Below are 18,968 nucleotides of genomic sequence, written 5' to 3'. Positions count from 1 at the left end.
GTCATTTAAAATTGAAATTCTAAGTGCAGAAGAAATATATGTAGAGTAGCGTTGAGGTAATGCTGCCTTTTGCCTTCAAGGTCTCTGATCAAGAAGCTGGAGGGAAGAAGAAGAAGAAGAAGAAGGACAAGAAACACAAGAAGGACAAAAAACACAAGAAACACAAGAAGCATAAGAAAGAAAAGGCTGCCGTGGCACCAGCTGCAGCTGTGGAAGAAAAGGTTGAACCTGCAGAAGCTCCAGCAAAGTCACCTCAGCCAGAAGCTTCAGAACCCACAAAGGTGAGATTGTGTCTAAAGATGAATTAAAACCATTGATGAAAAAAAGAACTAAAATTGTGGGTTTTCTGCCCATAAACACTGTAGACGGCATAATTTACTGCTCTGGTGTATATCTTAATAATGGATACCTTTTTGAGGATTTTGCTCATTTTTAGTCTTACTGCTTGTCTGATCATTATTCTGTGGTGACCAATGGGTCGAAGAGAATCATAGATTGATGCCTTTGTATTGCAGATTATGGGTGGTAACAATAACAGGTTAAGATTTGAGAAATTGCAAAATCTGATTTGAAAATAAGACAAGCAAGAGGAGCTTAGGCACATGGTAAGAAATGAGAGTCCGGTTAATTTTGTTCGATGTGATTTTTATCAAAATTTTATTGAGTAGGGATATTAATTTTCTGCAAAGTATATTTATAGATGTATTTGGAGCGGCACAGCTTGTATTGCTGCTGCTGCAAAGCTTCAATCTCCCCCTCTGATTTCAGATAGTTTGCGAACTTACAGTGACTGCATGGGATTTCCCCAGGCACTTCAGTTTACTTCCACATCCCAAAGACATGCGGGTTTGTAGGTTAATTGGCCTCCAGGGTATAGACGAGTGATAGAATCTGGGAGGATTGATGGTTGTGGGGGGGAAAAAACTGAATTATTCTAGAGTTAGTACAGATAGATGTTTGATAGTGGGTATGAACTTGATGGGCTATGAAGCAGGTTTCCTTTCAGTACAAGTCTTAAAAAATGATATTCAAGTAACTGCAGCTGTACCTGCCTGATAAATTTAGATATTGTAGAATCTTTTATTCAGATTAAAACTGAGGAAACTTTTTAATGGTTAAAAAAGACATTGTGAAGTTTTTCTCATTATTAATCTGATTAATTACAGGAATCAGAAAGTGAAGAAGAAAACCTAGATGATCTAGAAAAGCATCTGCGAGAGAAGGCTCTGCGTTCAATGAGAAAAGCTCAAGCCTCACCAACATCATGAGGGAGAGTACTGAAATAAACTAACTTAAGCAGACTGAATGGATTAGGCACAAGGGCTTTGTACATTTTAAAAATGGCTGTTGTAATGACACCAGTGCATTAAGATGGCTCCATACCACTCATGAACACTGACATTGCCACTTAACTACGCTAGAATTATTTTTCATATAGGTAAACCATATTAATTATTTTGTGTTTTATCACAGGCCAAAAATTTTTGGCTTTGATTTTTCACAGCTACATCTTTAAATGCAATATTATTTGGGAAGCCTTTTGGTCTCAATTTGTTGCTGTAAAGTTGCTCCTCTTCTCGGGTGAGATTCATTCTTTAGCATCTGGACATAAGACACAGCACTTTGAAGAAGAGAGGTGTTTTATTTCCGCCATTAAGAATCATGGTCTCTGTCAGCTGGCCATGAGATAGACTGCTCTTGAGAACAGGCATTTGAGGCATGTCTTTGGTCCAAAATATTCCAACTCCTTTCTAAATGGTCTGCTGAAGAATGATAAGTCCATTATGTGCATCTGATTTCATAAAATAACATTTAAGTAGAATAAATTAAGTGAATTTGGGGCGAATCGGTCTTATGGTTGCAGCCACAAACCATGCTAGATTTGCACTGAATTGACTAAATTTATATCTTTATGACTGAACAGTGAAAATTAATTTTTAAAAATCTGTTTGCAGTATTTGTCTTGGCTATCATTATGTAATGGTATTTTGTGACATTGTTTATGTAAGTGTACAAATCCTTTGTGTTTAATCCACTAATACGATCTGTTGTGTAGTTTCTGCAGAGTTTGAGTTTTATTTGAGCCGTTTGATTGTCCACAACATTCTTTACAAAGAGCTTCACGTGAAAATGTGCTGTATCTAGAACACTGGAAGTCTCTTTTTTAAAAATCAAAATTGTTATAGGAAGAGGATGGTACTACCAGGATCTGAAGGATTAAGAATTCCTGGTTGACAGTAGCTTTGGATTGTATTTTGCTTTGTGTAACAGGTTGGTTTCAACCAAGCTGTTAGTGTCTTCTACTGTTACGGTTGTTCTCAGAGTAAAACTTGTTTAGATGCTGTTCTTTTGTGGGAGCTTAACAAATCTGTAATGACTATTTTGAATTTGTCATCTTTTGACTTAAAGGGTTTTGTTTTTTTATAAACGTTGAATTATAAAGCTGTAAAAAAGCTGAAGTAATAAATGGAAATTAAATTTCTAAATTCAAATTTTCTTCCCTCTGATAGGCCTTTTGTTTTCATGAATAATTGTGGTTTTTACCGACCGATGCACACACCTTTTGTAATAAATTGTATTACTATTTTGGTCAAAATTGGGTGCAGCTGAGGAAATGGGACCAGGGTATTTAAAAGCCTTAATATCTATACGAGCTATATGTTTAGATGGCATTTGCACAGGTTCTTGCAAAAGAAAGGAGCAGAGAAATATGGGTCCAATGCCATCAAATGGTGATTCTCCTAGATGGGCATCACAGACAGCATGGACATGTTGTACAAAGGGCCTGATTCTATGCGGTATTATGACTACTGTGTTAGGATAGACCCATTTTCAATTAAAGAAAGAGGGGAAATTTTGAAACGTAAATGCTAAATTACAAAAATTCGTTAACAAAATATATTTTGGTGCCATTTGCGAGTTAACATGGTAATGACTTTGCTGTTTACAGGTTTGCTGCATGAAAGCCTTGAATTAAACCAGAGCATTGTATGCTGTAAAACTTACAGCAAGGTCCAAAATGAGAAATGTTTTCTGATTAAACTCGTGTGTTGCTGTAGTTCAGTTGGTAGTGTATTTGCCTCTTAAATCAAAGATACAGATTCAAACTCTCTTCCATACACTTACAGTGCCCTCCGCAATGTTTGGGACAAAGACCCATCATTTATTTATTTGCTTCTGTACTCCACAATTTGCGATTTGTAATAGAAAAAACCATATGTGGTTAAAGTGCACATTGTCAGATTTTAATAAAGGCCATTTTTATACATTTTGGTTTCACCATGTAGAAATTACAGCTGTGTTTATACAGTGCGCTCCATAATGTTTGGGACAAAGACCCATCATTTATTTATTTGCCTCTGTACTCCACAATTTGAGATTTGTGATGGAAAAAAATCCCATGTGGTTAAAGTGCACATTTGTCAGATTTTATTAAAGGCCATTTTTATACATTTTGGTTTCACCATGTAGAAATTAGCTGTGTTTATACATAGTCCCCACATTTCAGGGCACCATAATGTTTGGGATGCATGGCTTCACGGGTGTTTGTAATTGCTCACGTGTGTTTAATTGCCTCCTTAATGCAGGTACAATAGAACTCTCAGCACCTAGTCTTTCCTCCAGTCTTTCCATCACATTTGGAAACTTTTATTGCTGTTTATCAACATGAGGACCAAAGTTGTGCCAATGAAATTCAAAGAAGCCATAATGAGACTGAGAAACAAGAATAAAACTGTTAGAGACATCAGCCAAACCTTAGGCTTACCATAATCAACTGTTTGGAACATCATTAAGAAGAAAGAGCACTGGTGAGCTTACTAATCGCAAAGGGACTGGCAGGCAAAGGAAGACCTCCACAGCTGATGACAAGAATTCTCTCTATAATAAAGAAAAATCCTCAAACACCTGTCTGACAGATCAGAAACACTTCAGGAGTCAGGTGTGGATTTATCAATGACCACTGTCCACAGAAGACTTCATGAACAGAAATACAGACGTGACACTGCAAGATGCAAACCAATAGTTAGCCACAAAAATAGGATGGCCAGGTTACAGTTTGCCAAGAAGTACTTAAAAGAGCAACCACAGTTCTGGAAAAAAGGTATTGTGGACAGATGAGACGAAGATTAACATATCAAGAGTGATGGTAAGAGCCAAGTACGGAGGAGAGATGGAACTGCCCAAGATCCAAAGCATACCACCTCGTCTGCGAAACACAGTGGTGGTGGTGTTATGGCCTGGGCATGTATGGTCATTGAGCTGAAGGTACTGGCTCACTTATCTTTATTGATGATGCAATTGCAAATGGTAGTGGCATCATGAATTCCGAAGTGTACAGACACATCCTATCTGCTCAAGTTCAAACAAATGCTAAAAACTCATTGGCCAGCAGTTCATTCTACAGCAAGACAATGATCCGAAGCATACTGCTAAAGCAACAAAGGAGTTTTTCCAATGCTAAAAAATGGTCAATTCTTGTGGCCAATCAATTACCCGATCTGAACCCAATTGAGCATGCCTTTTATATGCTGAAGAGAAATTTGAAGGGGACTAGTCCCCAAAACAAGCATAAGCTAAAGATGGCTGCAACACAGGCCTAGCAGAGAAGGCACCCAGCAACTGGTGATGTCAGTGAACTGCAGACTTCAAGCAGTCATTACATGCAAAGGATATACAACAAAATATTAAACATGACTACTTCATTTACATGACATTATTGTGTTCCAAACATTATGGTGCCTGGAAATGGGGGGGGACACTATGCATAAGCACAGCCGTAATTTCTACATGGTGAAACCAAAATGTATAAAAATGGCCTTTATTATTGTGGAATACAGAGGCAAATAAATAAATGATGGGTCTTTATCCCAAACATAGAGGGCACTGTATACATAGAAATCTGGGCAGTGTGATACTGAGAGTACTCTTTATCAGAGGTCTCTTCTTTTTCTCGGGTGAGGCATTAAACTAAGGCTTTGCATCTCAGTGGACATAAAGGATCTCAAAGAGGACCAAGCAGGGATGTATTCCTGGCTCTTCACTCAAATTTTGTGGAGAAATGTTTGCAGTTCCCTGCACAATTTTCATGAAGTGCAGGATTTCCACTTGGAAGTGAAACTCTCAACTCTGGTCAACTGACTGAAGTAATGCGTTCAGTGAAGTAGATGAGTTCTCCAATGGGGCCTGAACCTGTAGTAAATCTGCATCACCTTGGGGGGATGCGCATAAACTATCTTCCAGTTTGGACCCAGCACGTGGACAGCTTTCAGATTTATTTTAAAAGGTTAAAAGGTGCAAGGAACAAATACATGTATTATTGTAGATTATTTCAAAAACTGTTTCAAGCATTTACATTTTTGTAACTTTTTAAAGTTAGAAATAGTTTTCAAATGTTAATTTTCTTTATATCATGATGGCCATGGAATGTGGCTGAGGCATGTATCAGTTATTTTCCACATATTTTATGAACCTGATCCTCATTTGGCAAGGCACCACAAAAGGCTGGTGCATAAAATTAGAGCTCATGAAATTGGGAAAAGTGTGTCTGCATGTATTGAGGACTGGTTATCGCACAGAAGACAAATTCAGAATAAGCAGGGCCTTTTCAGGCTGGAAGGATATACCTAATGGGATGCCTCAAGGGTCAGTTTTTGTCTGTTTAGAGATACAGCATGGAAACCTGCCCTTTGGCCTGCCAGCCAGCTATCACCTGTACACTAGTTACATCCTACACACTAAAGACAATTTACAGAAACCAATTAACCAACAAAACCTGCCAGTCTTTGGAATGTGGGTGCAAACCGGAACACCCAGATAAAACCCACGCGGTCACAGGGAGAACATACAAACTCCAGCCCGTAATCAGGATCAAACCCAGGTCTCCAGCGCAGTAAGGCAGCTACTCTACCTCTGCCACTGCTGTCCTCTTCATTAATTATTTACAATTTATATGAGTTACCTGATGAAGGGGGCAGAGGTAAGGTATCCATTTTTGGCGGTGGCATGAAAATTGAGAGCATTGCGTGATAAGGAAATTTTGACTGCAACAGGACATGGTTAGACAGCAAGTAGACAAAAAGAATTAGCAAATGGAGTTTAACATGGGAACGCGGAGGTCACGCACTTTGGTGTGAGGAATCTAAAGACAGACCATTATATAAATGGAGAATGATTGCAGGTGAGCAAAGTACAAGGTGCTTTGAAGTACGAGGTGTTCTGCATGAATTGCAAAGTGGTAGAGGTCTGGTGCAGCAAGTTATTAGCAAGGCAAATTGTCCATTACTCAATTTGTAAGAGGGTTGGAATTTAGAAATAGTGAAGTATTCTTACAATTATCCAAGGGTATTGGTGAGACCTGAACATGTGTCCCGGTCTGTCCCTATTTCTAAGAAAGGATTTACAGGCATTGGAGGCAGTTCAAAAGAGATTCATTGGTATAATTTCTGTGATAATTCTGTGTCCCATCACGTGTAGCTAAAGAAATTAGATCCGTATTTTGGAGTTCAGACGAATAAGGGGTGATGTTATTTAACCGCAGGTGATCCTTGGGGAAGATGAGAAGGTCGATGTCAAGACGTTTCCACGAGTGGAGGAACCTTAAACAAAGTAACATCGTTACAAAATTAGGGGTGACCATTTGAAAGTGAGGCACTTAGGAACTTCTCACATTGGGTGGTCAATTTCTGGAATTCTGTATTCCAGAAGGTTTTGGAAATAGGGAAATTGCTGATGGTGCCAGTTAATGCGCTGTAACTAATTTTTTTTTAATGGTCTTGTGCCTTTTGCTCTGATCGTTTGAAGATCAGAGTACCATAGTATAACTTTTAAACATTTTCCAGTCCTTCAGCACTTTCTCTATAACTAAGATTGCAGCCAGCATCTCCATAATTCTCCTGATCACTCAGTAATTTCTTCTCTCAGCCTTTTATGTTCGCCCCCTTTATTTCTGTCACACCAACTTCCACCAGCTTTGCTGTAACCCGAGCCGTCACTGGTGATATGAGAGAGATTAAGGCCGTGCCCACTGACCGCACAATGGGGTTTTTTGGTCAATAAGTCTTCTGTACCTTTTAATATTTTATAATAGTCGCATTAGCTTGGAACTTGCATCTTGGATGCAATTCAATTTTTGTTTTCTCGTTATTTTTCAGATTCACCCCTTTCGTTCTTGGTAGTAATAAATTATTGAATGAAGTTAGATTAAAAGTACGACTGAACCATTCCTATTTTTCATCGCAATTCCCTTTCTGTCCTCATTAATAAAAAAAAGTATCTATCCTGTGCTTCAACCATTGCAAAGTTGATTATTTTTCCCATTGCTGCATATCTATCTAGTTATACAATTGCTCTTGTTGATTCTAATTGTCTATCAGATTCTATTGCACTGACCTTAATTTTGCAGGAGCTAATTCAATTTGGAGGTAGGATTCTGCTTTCATTGTTTGGAAATCAATTCTATATGTTTGACCTCATTTTTTCTGTGTTTGTGGGATGCAGCCATCATAGTAATTGATACACATATTGACCACCCCTAATTCTGTATAATCCAGATAGGTTTCTATGATTAAAACAATTTCCTGATCATTATTCTTGTTTTGAGTACTTTGTACCTTTATGGTTTATTTAGTTGAACTTAAATCCCCCGCTGCTGTGATTGAATTTAAGTCTGAGACTTTTCAGAAAATAGGACTTTTTACTTAGTAGTCCAGTAACACAACCTCTGATTCCCTGCTCATTATTGCTGTGGGCCCATTAACCAATATTTGAAACCATATTTGGGTTTTAGATTTAGATTTTTTAGATTTAGAGATACAGCGCGGAAACAGGCCCTTCGGCCCACCGAATCCGCGCCGCCCAGCGATCCCCGCACATTAACACTATCCTACACACACTAGGGACAATTTTTACATTTTACCCAGTCAATCAACTTACATACCTGTAAGTCTTTGGAGTGTGGGAGGAAATCGAAGATCTCGGAGAAAACCCACGCAAGTCACGGGGAGAACGTACAAACTCCGTACAGACGGCACCCGTAGTCGGGATCGAACCTGCGTCTCAGGCGCTGCATTTGCTGTAAGGCAGCAACTCTACCGCTGCGCCACCGTGCCGTACATAGTTTACTCCAGGACATGGGTCTAGGATTCTTCCTGCCGGTCAGCCTTCAATCATGCAAAAACAAGGAACTGCAGGGGTGGGAGCTGCTTTACATCGTCGTCGTCCACCCTGGGTAGTTCTACGGAACTGGCAACATTTGCAGCAAAGCATCAACTACGGTACTCTGAAGCACCAATTGCCACTTTTGATTGTTGTTGACATACGAAAGAAGGAGAAGGAACTGCAAATGATGGTTTACAAATCAAAGACGAGGAGAAATTTCTTTAGTCAGGGTGGTGAATCTGTGGAATTCTTTGCCACAGAACGCTGTGGAGGTCAAATCTGGATATTTTTACGGCAGAGATCAATAGATTGTTGATCAGTACGGGTGTCAGAGACTACGGGGAGAAGGCAGGAGAATGGGGTTAGGAGGGAGAGATAGATCAGCCATGATTGAATGGTGGAGTAGACTTGATGGGCCGAATGGCTTAATTCTACTATTCCTTACGACCTAAAGGCACAGAATGCTGGAGTAACTCAACAGATCAGGCGGAGAACATGAACAGGTTCCATTTTGGATGGGACTGGGTAGTTTTTCAGACTGATGGAGGGGGGTTGGGAGGGGGACAAAAGTTAGAAGAGAGGAGAGGCAGGACAAAGCGTGGCAGGTAATAGGTGAACATAGGCGAGGGGGCATTTTGATAATTGGATAAAGGTCAGAGATGATGGAAAAAGTGTGAGACAAAAGGATTGAAGTGTTATAAATATGCAGTTCAATCGTGCAGTATAGCTGTGAATAGAGATCTGTTATATAACAAGATTATTAAAAATTGATGGTTGAATATTTTGTTATCTCGATTCATAAAGAAACTAAAAAGTTAATTTATGTTACAGGATTTAAAAATGTGCCTCACCTAATCCATAGATGGATATTTCTTTTTCATCTGGTCTCCATTTAATGCTTCTTTTCAAGGCAATATCTGAATAGTACTATGCTTTTATGCTTAGTTTAGAAACACAGCATGGAAACGGGCCCTTTGACCCATTGAGTCCACGCCAGCCAATGATTACACGTACACCACTTCTATCAGATGCACTAGGGACAACTTGCAGAAACCAATTAACCTACAAACCTGCATGTCTTTGGAATGTGGGAGGAAACCAGAGCATCCAGGGAAAGCCCATGAGATCACAGGGAGAATGTGTAAACTCCACACAGACAACACCCGTAGTCAGGATCGAACCTGAGTCTCTGACACTGTAAGACAGCAACTCTGTCACTGCGCCTCCGTGCTAGGATATTCCTCAAGAGACTTCCTGCATCCCTTCAGTTCATGCACTTGAAATATTTTGAGATTTTTATAGAAGTTTTTAGCTAGTTTGCAATTAATTTAAACTGACAGGAAGCTGACCAGCAGTATGTACCAGGCAACCATGCTACATGGCAGGCTGGGTGACTACCTTGATGTGGTGATCTGTGAAGTTCCGACTTTCACTGCTTTCCACTGCAGTTTATCTATAGGGTTTAGAGACTATTGGGTTTTCAGAGGGCAGCACGTTGGTGCAGTGGTAGAGTTGCTGGAGACCTGGGTTCAATCCCGACTACGGTTACTGTGTACGGAGTTTGTATGTTCTCCCCGTAACCGCATGGGTTTTCTCCAAGATCTTCGGTTTCCTCCCACACTCCAAAGACGTACAGGTTTGTAGGTTAATTGGCTTGGTATAAGTGTAAATTGTCCCTGGTGGGTGTAGGGTAGTGTTAATGTGCGGTGATTGCTGGTCGGCACGGACTCTGGGCCGAAGGGCCTGTTTCCATGCTATATCTCTAAACTAAAGGAATTATCACTCAGATGAGGGTGCAAGACTTTGGGAGCACACTTTGTTCATCTTGGCTCCAAAAAAGTATTGCAAAGCTGCATGCAATACTTACCCAACACTGGCTGTTAAATTGCACAAGCACAACGTTTCATCCACTCGGCTTCATTCCTGGTCTCCAGTGCTGTCTGTCTAGCATTTAAACACACCCTCCCTATTATAGCATAGGTTTCTCCCATTTCCCAATGATGTGTGATTTGGTCGGTTAATTGGCCATGGCAAATTGCCCCAAGTGGGTAGGTGGGAGATAAAATCGAGGAGGAGGAGAGGAGTTGTGGAAAATGGTAGCATAAGTTACAGGAAAAATTAGTTGGGGAATGGGATTGTCATGGAGATAGACACAAAATGCTGGAGTAACTCAGCGGGACAGGCAGCATCTCTGGAGAGAAGGAATGGGTGATGTTTTTGGTTGAGACCCTTCTTCAGAAGTTGGCATTGATTTATTGGGTCAAAATGGCTTCCTCTTCAGTCATAATGAAATATGGAAATAAGAGCTAAATAACATCAAGGTCTCAACCAGAATTAGGGTTTGCAGTGATTGTTGAGACTGATTGGTTGACATCCCTGAATGCCCAAATCCAGGCTGCATTAAATACAGTGGAAAAGAAGAGCAGAAAGTCAGCCATCTTCACCTTAATTCTATCACTGCCTGTTTCCACCCTAATTGTCTTTAAGGTCATAAGTGACAGGAACAGGATTAAACCATTCGGCCCATCAGGTCCATTCTGCCATTCAATCATGGCTGATCTATTTCTCCCTCCTAACCACATTCTCCTGCCTTTTCCCCATATCCCCTGAAACCCATACTAATCAAGAATCTATCTATCTCTGCCTTAAAAATACTGCATCTATTGACTTGGCCTCTACAGCCTTCTATGGCAAAGAATTCCACAGATTCATCACCTTCTAACTAAAGAAATTCCTCCTCATCTCCTTAAAGGAATGTCCTTTAATTCTGAGGCTATGACCTCTAGTCCTAGACTCTCCCACTAGTGGAAACATCCTCTCCACATCCACTCTATCCAAGCCTTTCACTATTCGATGTTTCAATGAGGTCCCCCCTCATCCTTCTAAACTCCAGCGAGTACAGGCCCAGTGCCGTCAAAAGCTCATCATATGTTATCCCACTCATTCCTGGGATCATTCCTGTAAACCTCCTCTGGACCCTCTCCTGAGCCAGAAAATCCTTCCTTAGAAATGGTGCCCAATATTGCTCACAATAAACCAAATGCGGCCTGACCAGCGCTTTATAGAGCCCAAGCATTACATCCCCGCTTATGTATTCTAGTCCTCTTGAAATAAATGCTAGCATTGCATTTGCCTTCCTTACTACCGATTCGACTTGCAAATTAACTTTTTGAGAATCCTGCACCAGCACTACCAAGTCCCTTTGCACCTCCGATTTCTGGATTCTCTCCCTAGTTAGAAAATAGTTTACGCCATTATTCCTACTGCCAAAATGCATGACTCCACTCTTTGTTACACTATATTCCATCTTTGATTTCTATTCATTGATAAAGGCTTGTGTCGACTGCTGTTGCAGGATCATTGCACAATTTTGACCTCAATTGAGGCTGTTTCTGTCCTGGGCCTCCTCCATTGTCATAGTGAGGCCCAGCGCAAATTGGAGGAACAGCATCTCATATTTCGATTGCGCAGTTTACACCTGAGTGGTATGAACATTGAATTCTCCAACTTCAACAACTTCTCCTTTGATTCCTCCCACTTCCTCCAAACCAGAGGCGTAGCTATGTGCACTCGCATGGGCCCTAGCTACGCCTGCCTCTTTGTCGGGTACGTCGAACAATCCCTGTTCCGGGCGTACACCGGCCCCATCCCCGAACTCTACCTCCGCTACATCGACGACTGCATTGGTGCTACCTCTTGTACCCATGCAGAACTCACTAACTTCATACACTTCACCTCCAATTTCCATCCTGCCCTTAAATATACCTGGACTATCTCCGACATCTCCCTCCCGTTTCTGTACCTCACCATCTCCATCACAGGAGACAGTTTAGTGACGGACATTTACTATAAACCCACTGACTCGCACAGCTATCTGGACTACACTTCTTCCCACCCGGTCCCCTGCAAAAAGTCTATCCCCTACTCCCAATTCCTCTGTCTACACCGCATCTGCGCCCGGGATGTGGTGTTTCACACTAGGGCTTCAGAGATGTCCTCGTTCTTCAGGAAACGGGGCTTCCCCTCCTCCATTATAGATGAGGCTCTCATTAGGGTCTCTTCTACATCCCGCAGCTCCGCTCTTGCTCCCCCTCCCCCCACTCGCAACAAGGACAGAATCCCCCTCGTTCTCACCTTCCACCCCACTAGCCAGCGGATCCAACAAATAATCCACCAACATTTCCGTCACCTACAACGGGACCCCACCACTGGCCATATCTTCCCATCCCCTCCCCTCTCTGCGTTCCGCAGAGACCGTTCCCTCCGTAACTCCCTGGTCCACTCGTCCCTTCCTACCCAAACCACCCCAACCCCGGGCACTTTCCCCTGCAACCGCACGAGATGCAACACCTGTCCCTTTACCTCCCCCCTCAACTAAATCCAAGGACCCAAACAGTCTTTCCAGGTGAGACAAAGGTTCACCTGCACCTCCTCCAACCTCATCTATTGCATCCGCTGCTCTAGATGTCAACTTATTTACATCGGCGAAACCAAGTGCAGGCTCGGCGATCGCTTCACTGAACACCTACGCTCGGTCCGCATTAACCAAACTGATCTCCCGGTGGCCGAGTACTTCAACTCCCCCTCCCATTCCCAGTCTGACCTTTCTGTCATGGGCCTCCTCCAGTGCCATAGTGAGGCCCACCGGAAATTGGAGGAACAGCACCTCATATTTCGCCTGGGCAGTTTGCAGCCCAGAGGTATGAACATCGACTTCTCCAACTTTAGATAGTTCCTCTGTCCCTCCCCCTTCCCAGTTCTTCCTGTCTCCACCTATATCCTTCCTTTGTCCCGCCCCCCTGCCGAAACGTCACCCATTCCTTCTCTCCCGAGATGCTGCCTGACCTGCTGAGTTACTCCAGCATTTTGTGAATAAATACCTTCGATTTGTACCAGCATCTGCAGTTATCTTCTTATACTCAGATAGTTCCTCTGTTCCTCTCTTTCCCCTCCCCTTCCCAGTTCTCCCACTGTCATCCTGTCTCCCACTACATCCTATCTTTGTCCCGCCCCCTCCCCTGACATCAGTCTGAAGAAGGGTCTCGACCCGAAACGTCACCCATTCCTTCGCTCCTGAGATGCTGCCTGACCCGCTGAGTTACTCCAGCATTTTGTGCCTACCCACACTAAAAATGTAATTTTAATCCCTCACCCCTCCCCAGCAATTGAGGCTCACAACTGATACATGCATGACATCTCCTGCTTTGTATTTGACAAAAAAAATATCCTTTGATCCACACTGCCCAGGGGATCTTATTGAAAGCAGTAAAGCATCAAGATCACAGAAAACAGAGTATCATTGTACCCACTTGGAACAACAATGAGGCTCAAGTGCCTGGCTTTGAACTGAGCAAGATTCCCAGGTTAGTAAATTGAATGGAGATTATCAGACCTATTTTGTCTATTTTGGAAAATGTAATCTTTTATGTCAGTGTGACCGATCAGTAGGCAGCCCGAGGCAATGGCTGGTTAAATTGGAGCAAATTGTGATTGCAGTGAGCAGGCCTTTCTTCAAAAAATCTTCCCAGCCCGTCTGATATTTCTCCTTGCAGGCTATTAAAAAAAATTGGTTTAATGTCCACATAATATTGAAAGTCCATGAAAGGCCAAGCTGAAGGTACGAAATCTGTTCTAAGTGAGGAAGCGACCTTATGGTAAAAAAAAACCTGCTACTACACAAATAAAGATCCATTTTCAAGGGTACATTTTCACCTTTGGCTTAATGCCCTAGTGTGTTGAGATGGAAAGTCTTCATTTCCAGTGCACAGCATCGCATATGCTTTGAGATAAAATGCATTCGTAAATCTGCACAGCTTCGTAATATGGTGCAATCAAAATGAAATCCATCCAATTTGCACTTCGTTAAAATAAATTAACTAGCCAATGTTTTCTATTTATTCTGGCTAGGAATGTATTTTGAGCATTTTATTTAAGTTGGATTTTTTTTTAAACTAAAATACCGAATCCAATCTGCAATTTTGTAATCCAGTTACTCTCCTTTTGCTAGCTATTGCAAAGGAGCATACGTGACTGGAATATATAACAACAATATATAATAATCATAATATGTATTTTATTAATGCTGATTGAAAATAAATACTGGCTGTTACACTGAGAATAATTCCACCTTTTTTTCTTTCAGATAGTGCCGCATTATCTTTTGGATCACTCCACTCTCTACACTGTAGATGGTGTTAATTGTAATCATGTGCAGTCTTTCCGCTGACTGGTTAGCACGCAATAAAAAGCTTTTCACTCTACCTTGGTACATGTGACATTAAGCTAAACTAAACTATTCTGACCTGAGTGTATGAAGGACCTCTACATCTAACTTGGAACTGAGTGGGGACACGGCCTCCTCAGTGGAGTAAGATCAAAATGCAGTCATAAAAATGAATGTTATTCATCGTTTATGGTTGCAATGTAGAACGATGGGTCGAGCCTGGAAGAGGAAAACCTCTCTGAAATGGGACCAAATAAAGTGTTTAAATAATTCTGCTCCACGACAAAGGTCTAAAGCCATGGACATCACTTCTCCATTAGAGGGCAGTATGACACTAGATAAGATTTATATAATACTTAACATTATCATTTTCTATCAGGTTTCAAGAACAAGTCTTTACCCTTGTCATTACTCTGATTTCCTTGCTGAATTCCATTCCTACCTTGAAACTTTTTCAGGACTAATATTGTTGAATTCACTTTCCAATGACTCAAATTAGGTTCTTACTCAGGATTGGAGCTACATCAGTGATAATATTAGCTAATAACTAGACGACCCATTGGGTCCCGTTGTTACTAAAAGTTTTCTGGGCTGACTGACAATCCAAGTTTGTTTTGATAAACCTCTATGTAAGGAGTAAATTCTTACCAGCACAGTAGAGATAGTACTTAACTTCCCCAAATGGTGCTGGTCAAAATGGTGTTAAATCAGAATTTCCATGTTTCCAATAGCCTGATCGATCATGGTATATTTCATACATGGTTTGTCAATGTAAATAAGTGAAACGATTTTATCAAATGTAATTCTATCAAATTGAATGCATGCATTTTCTGTTAGGGTGAAGGGCAATGTTGGTTTTTCCAGACACTTGAAATTGTGTTGTTTTTTTAGCATTTGTGGAATTCACCTGATCCTTTGAGCTGATGTAGCCTGAGGTGTATGTATCCATTGTCTAATATTCCTTTCTACTTAAAACTTATAATGTTTCCTTCTGGAGATGAAATGATCCTTCCTGCAGCAAATTGCTTCATGTTGCAAAACAATCCATATCCTTGACCTGCCAGCATTTGTCTTGTCCCTCCACTCTTCTAACATTATTTTCCCCCATCCCTGCAAACGGTCTGAAGAAGAGTCCTGACCTGACACGTCACCTGTCCACGTTCTTCAGGGCTGCTGCCTGACCCGCTGAGTTACTCCTGCATTTTGTGTCCTTATTCATACATCCACGTCCTTCAACATGAAGAATGAAGATATCTCCTGAGCAGCTGCCCCCAAAATCCCTTTTTCCCTTTCCAGACTTTGCTCTCTTGGTTTGAAATGCCCTTGTCATTGACTCTTCAACCAGAATATCCTTTTCCTAGGTACATGTTTTAAATTACAAGAAAAGCTCTTCTTAACCTTCACACAAAGGGTGGTGAGTGCATGGAACGTGCTGCCAGAGGAGATAATTGAGGCAGGGACCATCCCAACGTTTAAGAAACAGTTAGACAACTACATGGACAGGACAGGTTTGGAGGGATACGGGCCAAACACGGGCAGGTGGGACTAGTGTAGCTGGGACATGTTGGCCGGTGTGGGCGAGTTGGACCGAAGGGCCTGGTTCCCCACTCTATGACTCTATGACCTTCGTATAAATGCATATTTGCAGAATAAGTAAGTAAATGCCCCATATATATGACCATTTATTTTGCCTGTCTGATACATAATTAAATGGTTCACATTACATCTGAAACTAGAGCTTTCAATTCAAGTCTTGCATTAATTTAATGTTCCTGTTCAAAATTAATAGCTAAATTTTTTTTGTAGCTGATTGATCAAACAAACAAATCTAAAAAAAACGTCAAAGATTTACATAAATTATTTAGTATTCACGTGGACAGAATGATCATTAGTTAAATGGAACAAATTGGATTGCATGGATAAGTACATTGCATTAAGCAGGTACTATATTACGTTCAGGATGAAAATATTGTTCTGTGATCTTTATTTGGGACCAAATGACTGCTCAAACCTGTTATTCAATTAATATGCCATCCATGGTTGATTTATCGAAGCAGCATCATCTTGCATTCATTTAGCACCAGAAATAGCACCTCAAGAAGCTTTAGACTGATTAAATAAAACCAAGGTATAAAAAAACCAGAGCATGTAACCCAAGATTTTTTCAATGATGTAGGCTTAAAAACGTCCTCTTTAAAAAAAGAGGGTGGGATGGATGTTGGTGGGAGAAATGCTGCTTTAGGGTGGCATGATGGCGCAGCGGTAGAGTTGCTGCCTTACAGCACCGGAGACCCGGGTTCGATCCCGACTACGGGGGCTATCTGTACGGAGTTTGTACTTTCTCCCCGTGACCACATGGGTTTTCGTCGAGATCACCGGTTTCCTCCCACACTCCAGCCATACAGGTTTGTGGGTTAATTAGCTTGGTGTAACTATAAATTGTTGCTAGTGTAGTGTTAATGTGCGGGTATAGCTAGTTGGTGTGGACTCGGTGGGCCAAAGGGCCTGTTTCCGCGCTAAACTAAACTGAACAAAACTACAATTCCAACCCATGGGACATGAAACGTTCAAATGCAAATGCAAATGGCAAGGCATAGGTTTCAGTTCTAGCCAGCCAGAGAAGCTGTGTTGGAAAGGGTGGGAAGGTGATGTTGTAATAAGACTAGAGGAGATTATGGGTGATGAAGCAGTCTGAACATTAAACTTTGGAATACTGGGAGCCAAAGTAAAATGGCAGGCTGGTGGGTGACTGGAGGATATCTACATATTAAATCATTTATTTTATTACTTTACCTAGATTATGGCAAGTTTATTATTAACATTGTTTGCGACTGGCAAATTTTGAACAAGGCAGAGAAATCACCCAACCCATTTTCAAAAGGCATCAACGTACATTTATTACAGGCATTACAAAGCTTGTATTCTATGGACATGTCCACCTTTTACTTTCTCCTTTTATGTGGTTATTTCCCCTCTGAATGCATCGACCGTATCTGTTTAATCTACTTTCTGTGCTCACAAGTTCCACATTCTAATCTCTCTCTGGGTAAAGAAGTTATTCCTGAATTTCCCCTTGGATTTATTAGAGTGCAGGCATTGAACTGCGATTCATTGTCACTGCTATTCAGCTTAGATGATATATATAATGCATTGTCCCATGTACTCCATTTCACTCTGCAGACTCCATTTCAGAAAATAAAGCTCCTGTCTTTGGTATTTTTGCCAGAAACAAATATACGTTCAATCTTTCTTTCAATTAGGTTATAGTTTGAGTAAATCCTTTTGAGTCTTGTCGATTGTGTCTCAATCCTTTCTACACCTTGGAGACCAGAACTGTTTGAATATTCCATGTGGAGTTTTGTTTAGTTTAGTTTAGAGATACAGCGTGGAAACAGGCCCTTCGGCCCACTGAGTCCGCATCAACCAGCGATCCCCGCACACCAACACTATCCTACACACACGAGGGACAATTTTCACATTTATACCAAGCCAATTACCCTACAAACCTGTCCGTCTTTGGAGTGTAGGAGGAAGCTGAAGATCTCGGAGAAAACCCACGTGGTCATGGGAAGAACGTATAAACTCCGTACAGACAGCACCCATAGTCGGAATCGAACCCGGGTCTCTGATGCTGTAAGGCAGTAGCTCTACCGCTACGCCACAGTGCTGAGTTACAGAGGGAATTCATAAGGGAGAATAGATATGCTCCATGAGCTTGAATGGTGGTGCTGGCTCGAAGGGCTGAATGGCCTACTCCTGCACCTATTGTCTATGGACTAGATGGGTCAAATGGTTGCCCCCTAAGTATGAGAAATTACAGACTCACCAAGTTTCTACAAATTACCTACGAGCGTTGTTCTTGCATAGCAAAATACTAATTAATGTTCTCACCTGTGTGGTGTGCAAAGCAATTAGTGTCTGCTCTGCAGCGCATGTGATTGCTGTTTGGACAAATGCAGTTTTCTGCAATCACACATTGATCAAGGAGTGAAAGGGATCAATTAGTTCTGCAGAAAAGGCACAATTAAGTCTGTTCAATATTGATCATCCTTTGAGACTATTTGTTTGGCAGGAGTATTTGTGAGAACAAAAGTGATTTTGAATCACAAGGTTTTGGCCATTTAAATGTATTTGAGGAAAATATCTACTTTTCACTGCTCTTAAGAGAAAGATTGTTTTAAGAAGAAAGTCAGATGAACCCTACCTGCTAAAAAGTTCTAGGGTGGAGCATTCATAGCTATACAACACACATAACTATGTTGAGACAGTGCAGGCATTTCTAAAAGATCTGCTTATTATAAATTCATCAGTTCACAAATTATAGGAGCAGAACTAGGCCATTCGGCCCATCGCCTACTCAGCCATTCAATCATAGCTGATCTATCTTTCCCTTTCAACTCCATTCTTCTGCCTTCTCCCCATAACTCCTGACCCCACCGATTATTGTTTAAACAACCCAGATTCGGCCACATGAAGCTTAAATCATGCAACAACATACATACAACGTTCAATCCTATTGAAGTGAGAAATTCTTTGTAATTTGAAATTCTTTGTTTTGCTCACAATCCATATTATAGATAAGCACAAT

General features: G+C 41.2%; 1 protein-coding gene across 6 annotated transcripts in view; it reads left to right on the top strand.

The window, feature by feature from the left end:
- srrm1 (serine/arginine repetitive matrix 1) overlaps window positions 1–14,318 on the top strand; it is a 57,581-nt gene extending 43,263 nt beyond the window's left edge. For 2 of the 6 annotated variants that reach the window (XM_078423374.1, XM_078423373.1), the window contains exons 17-19: window positions 81–281; window positions 13,405–13,520; window positions 14,300–14,318. In XM_078423374.1, the coding sequence (XP_078279500.1) occupies window positions 81–281; window positions 13,405–13,520; window positions 14,300–14,303 (321 nt within the window). In that variant the 3' untranslated portion in view covers window positions 14,304–14,318. Of the gene's footprint in view, window positions 1–80; window positions 282–515; window positions 606–1,166; window positions 2,493–13,404; window positions 13,521–14,299 lie in introns of those variants that run through there. The other 4 variants (XM_078423378.1, XM_078423377.1, XM_078423379.1 and 1 more) reach the window with 4 other exon arrangements.
- The last annotated feature ends 4,650 nt before the right edge of the window (window positions 14,319–18,968 follow it).

This window comes from Rhinoraja longicauda, chromosome 27 (genome assembly GCF_053455715.1).
Source record: "Rhinoraja longicauda isolate Sanriku21f chromosome 27, sRhiLon1.1, whole genome shotgun sequence".
NCBI lineage: Eukaryota > Metazoa > Chordata > Chondrichthyes > Rajiformes > Arhynchobatidae > Rhinoraja > Rhinoraja longicauda.
Note: the sequence above shows the minus strand (reverse complement) of the source record. Positions and strands in the feature narration are given on the sequence as shown.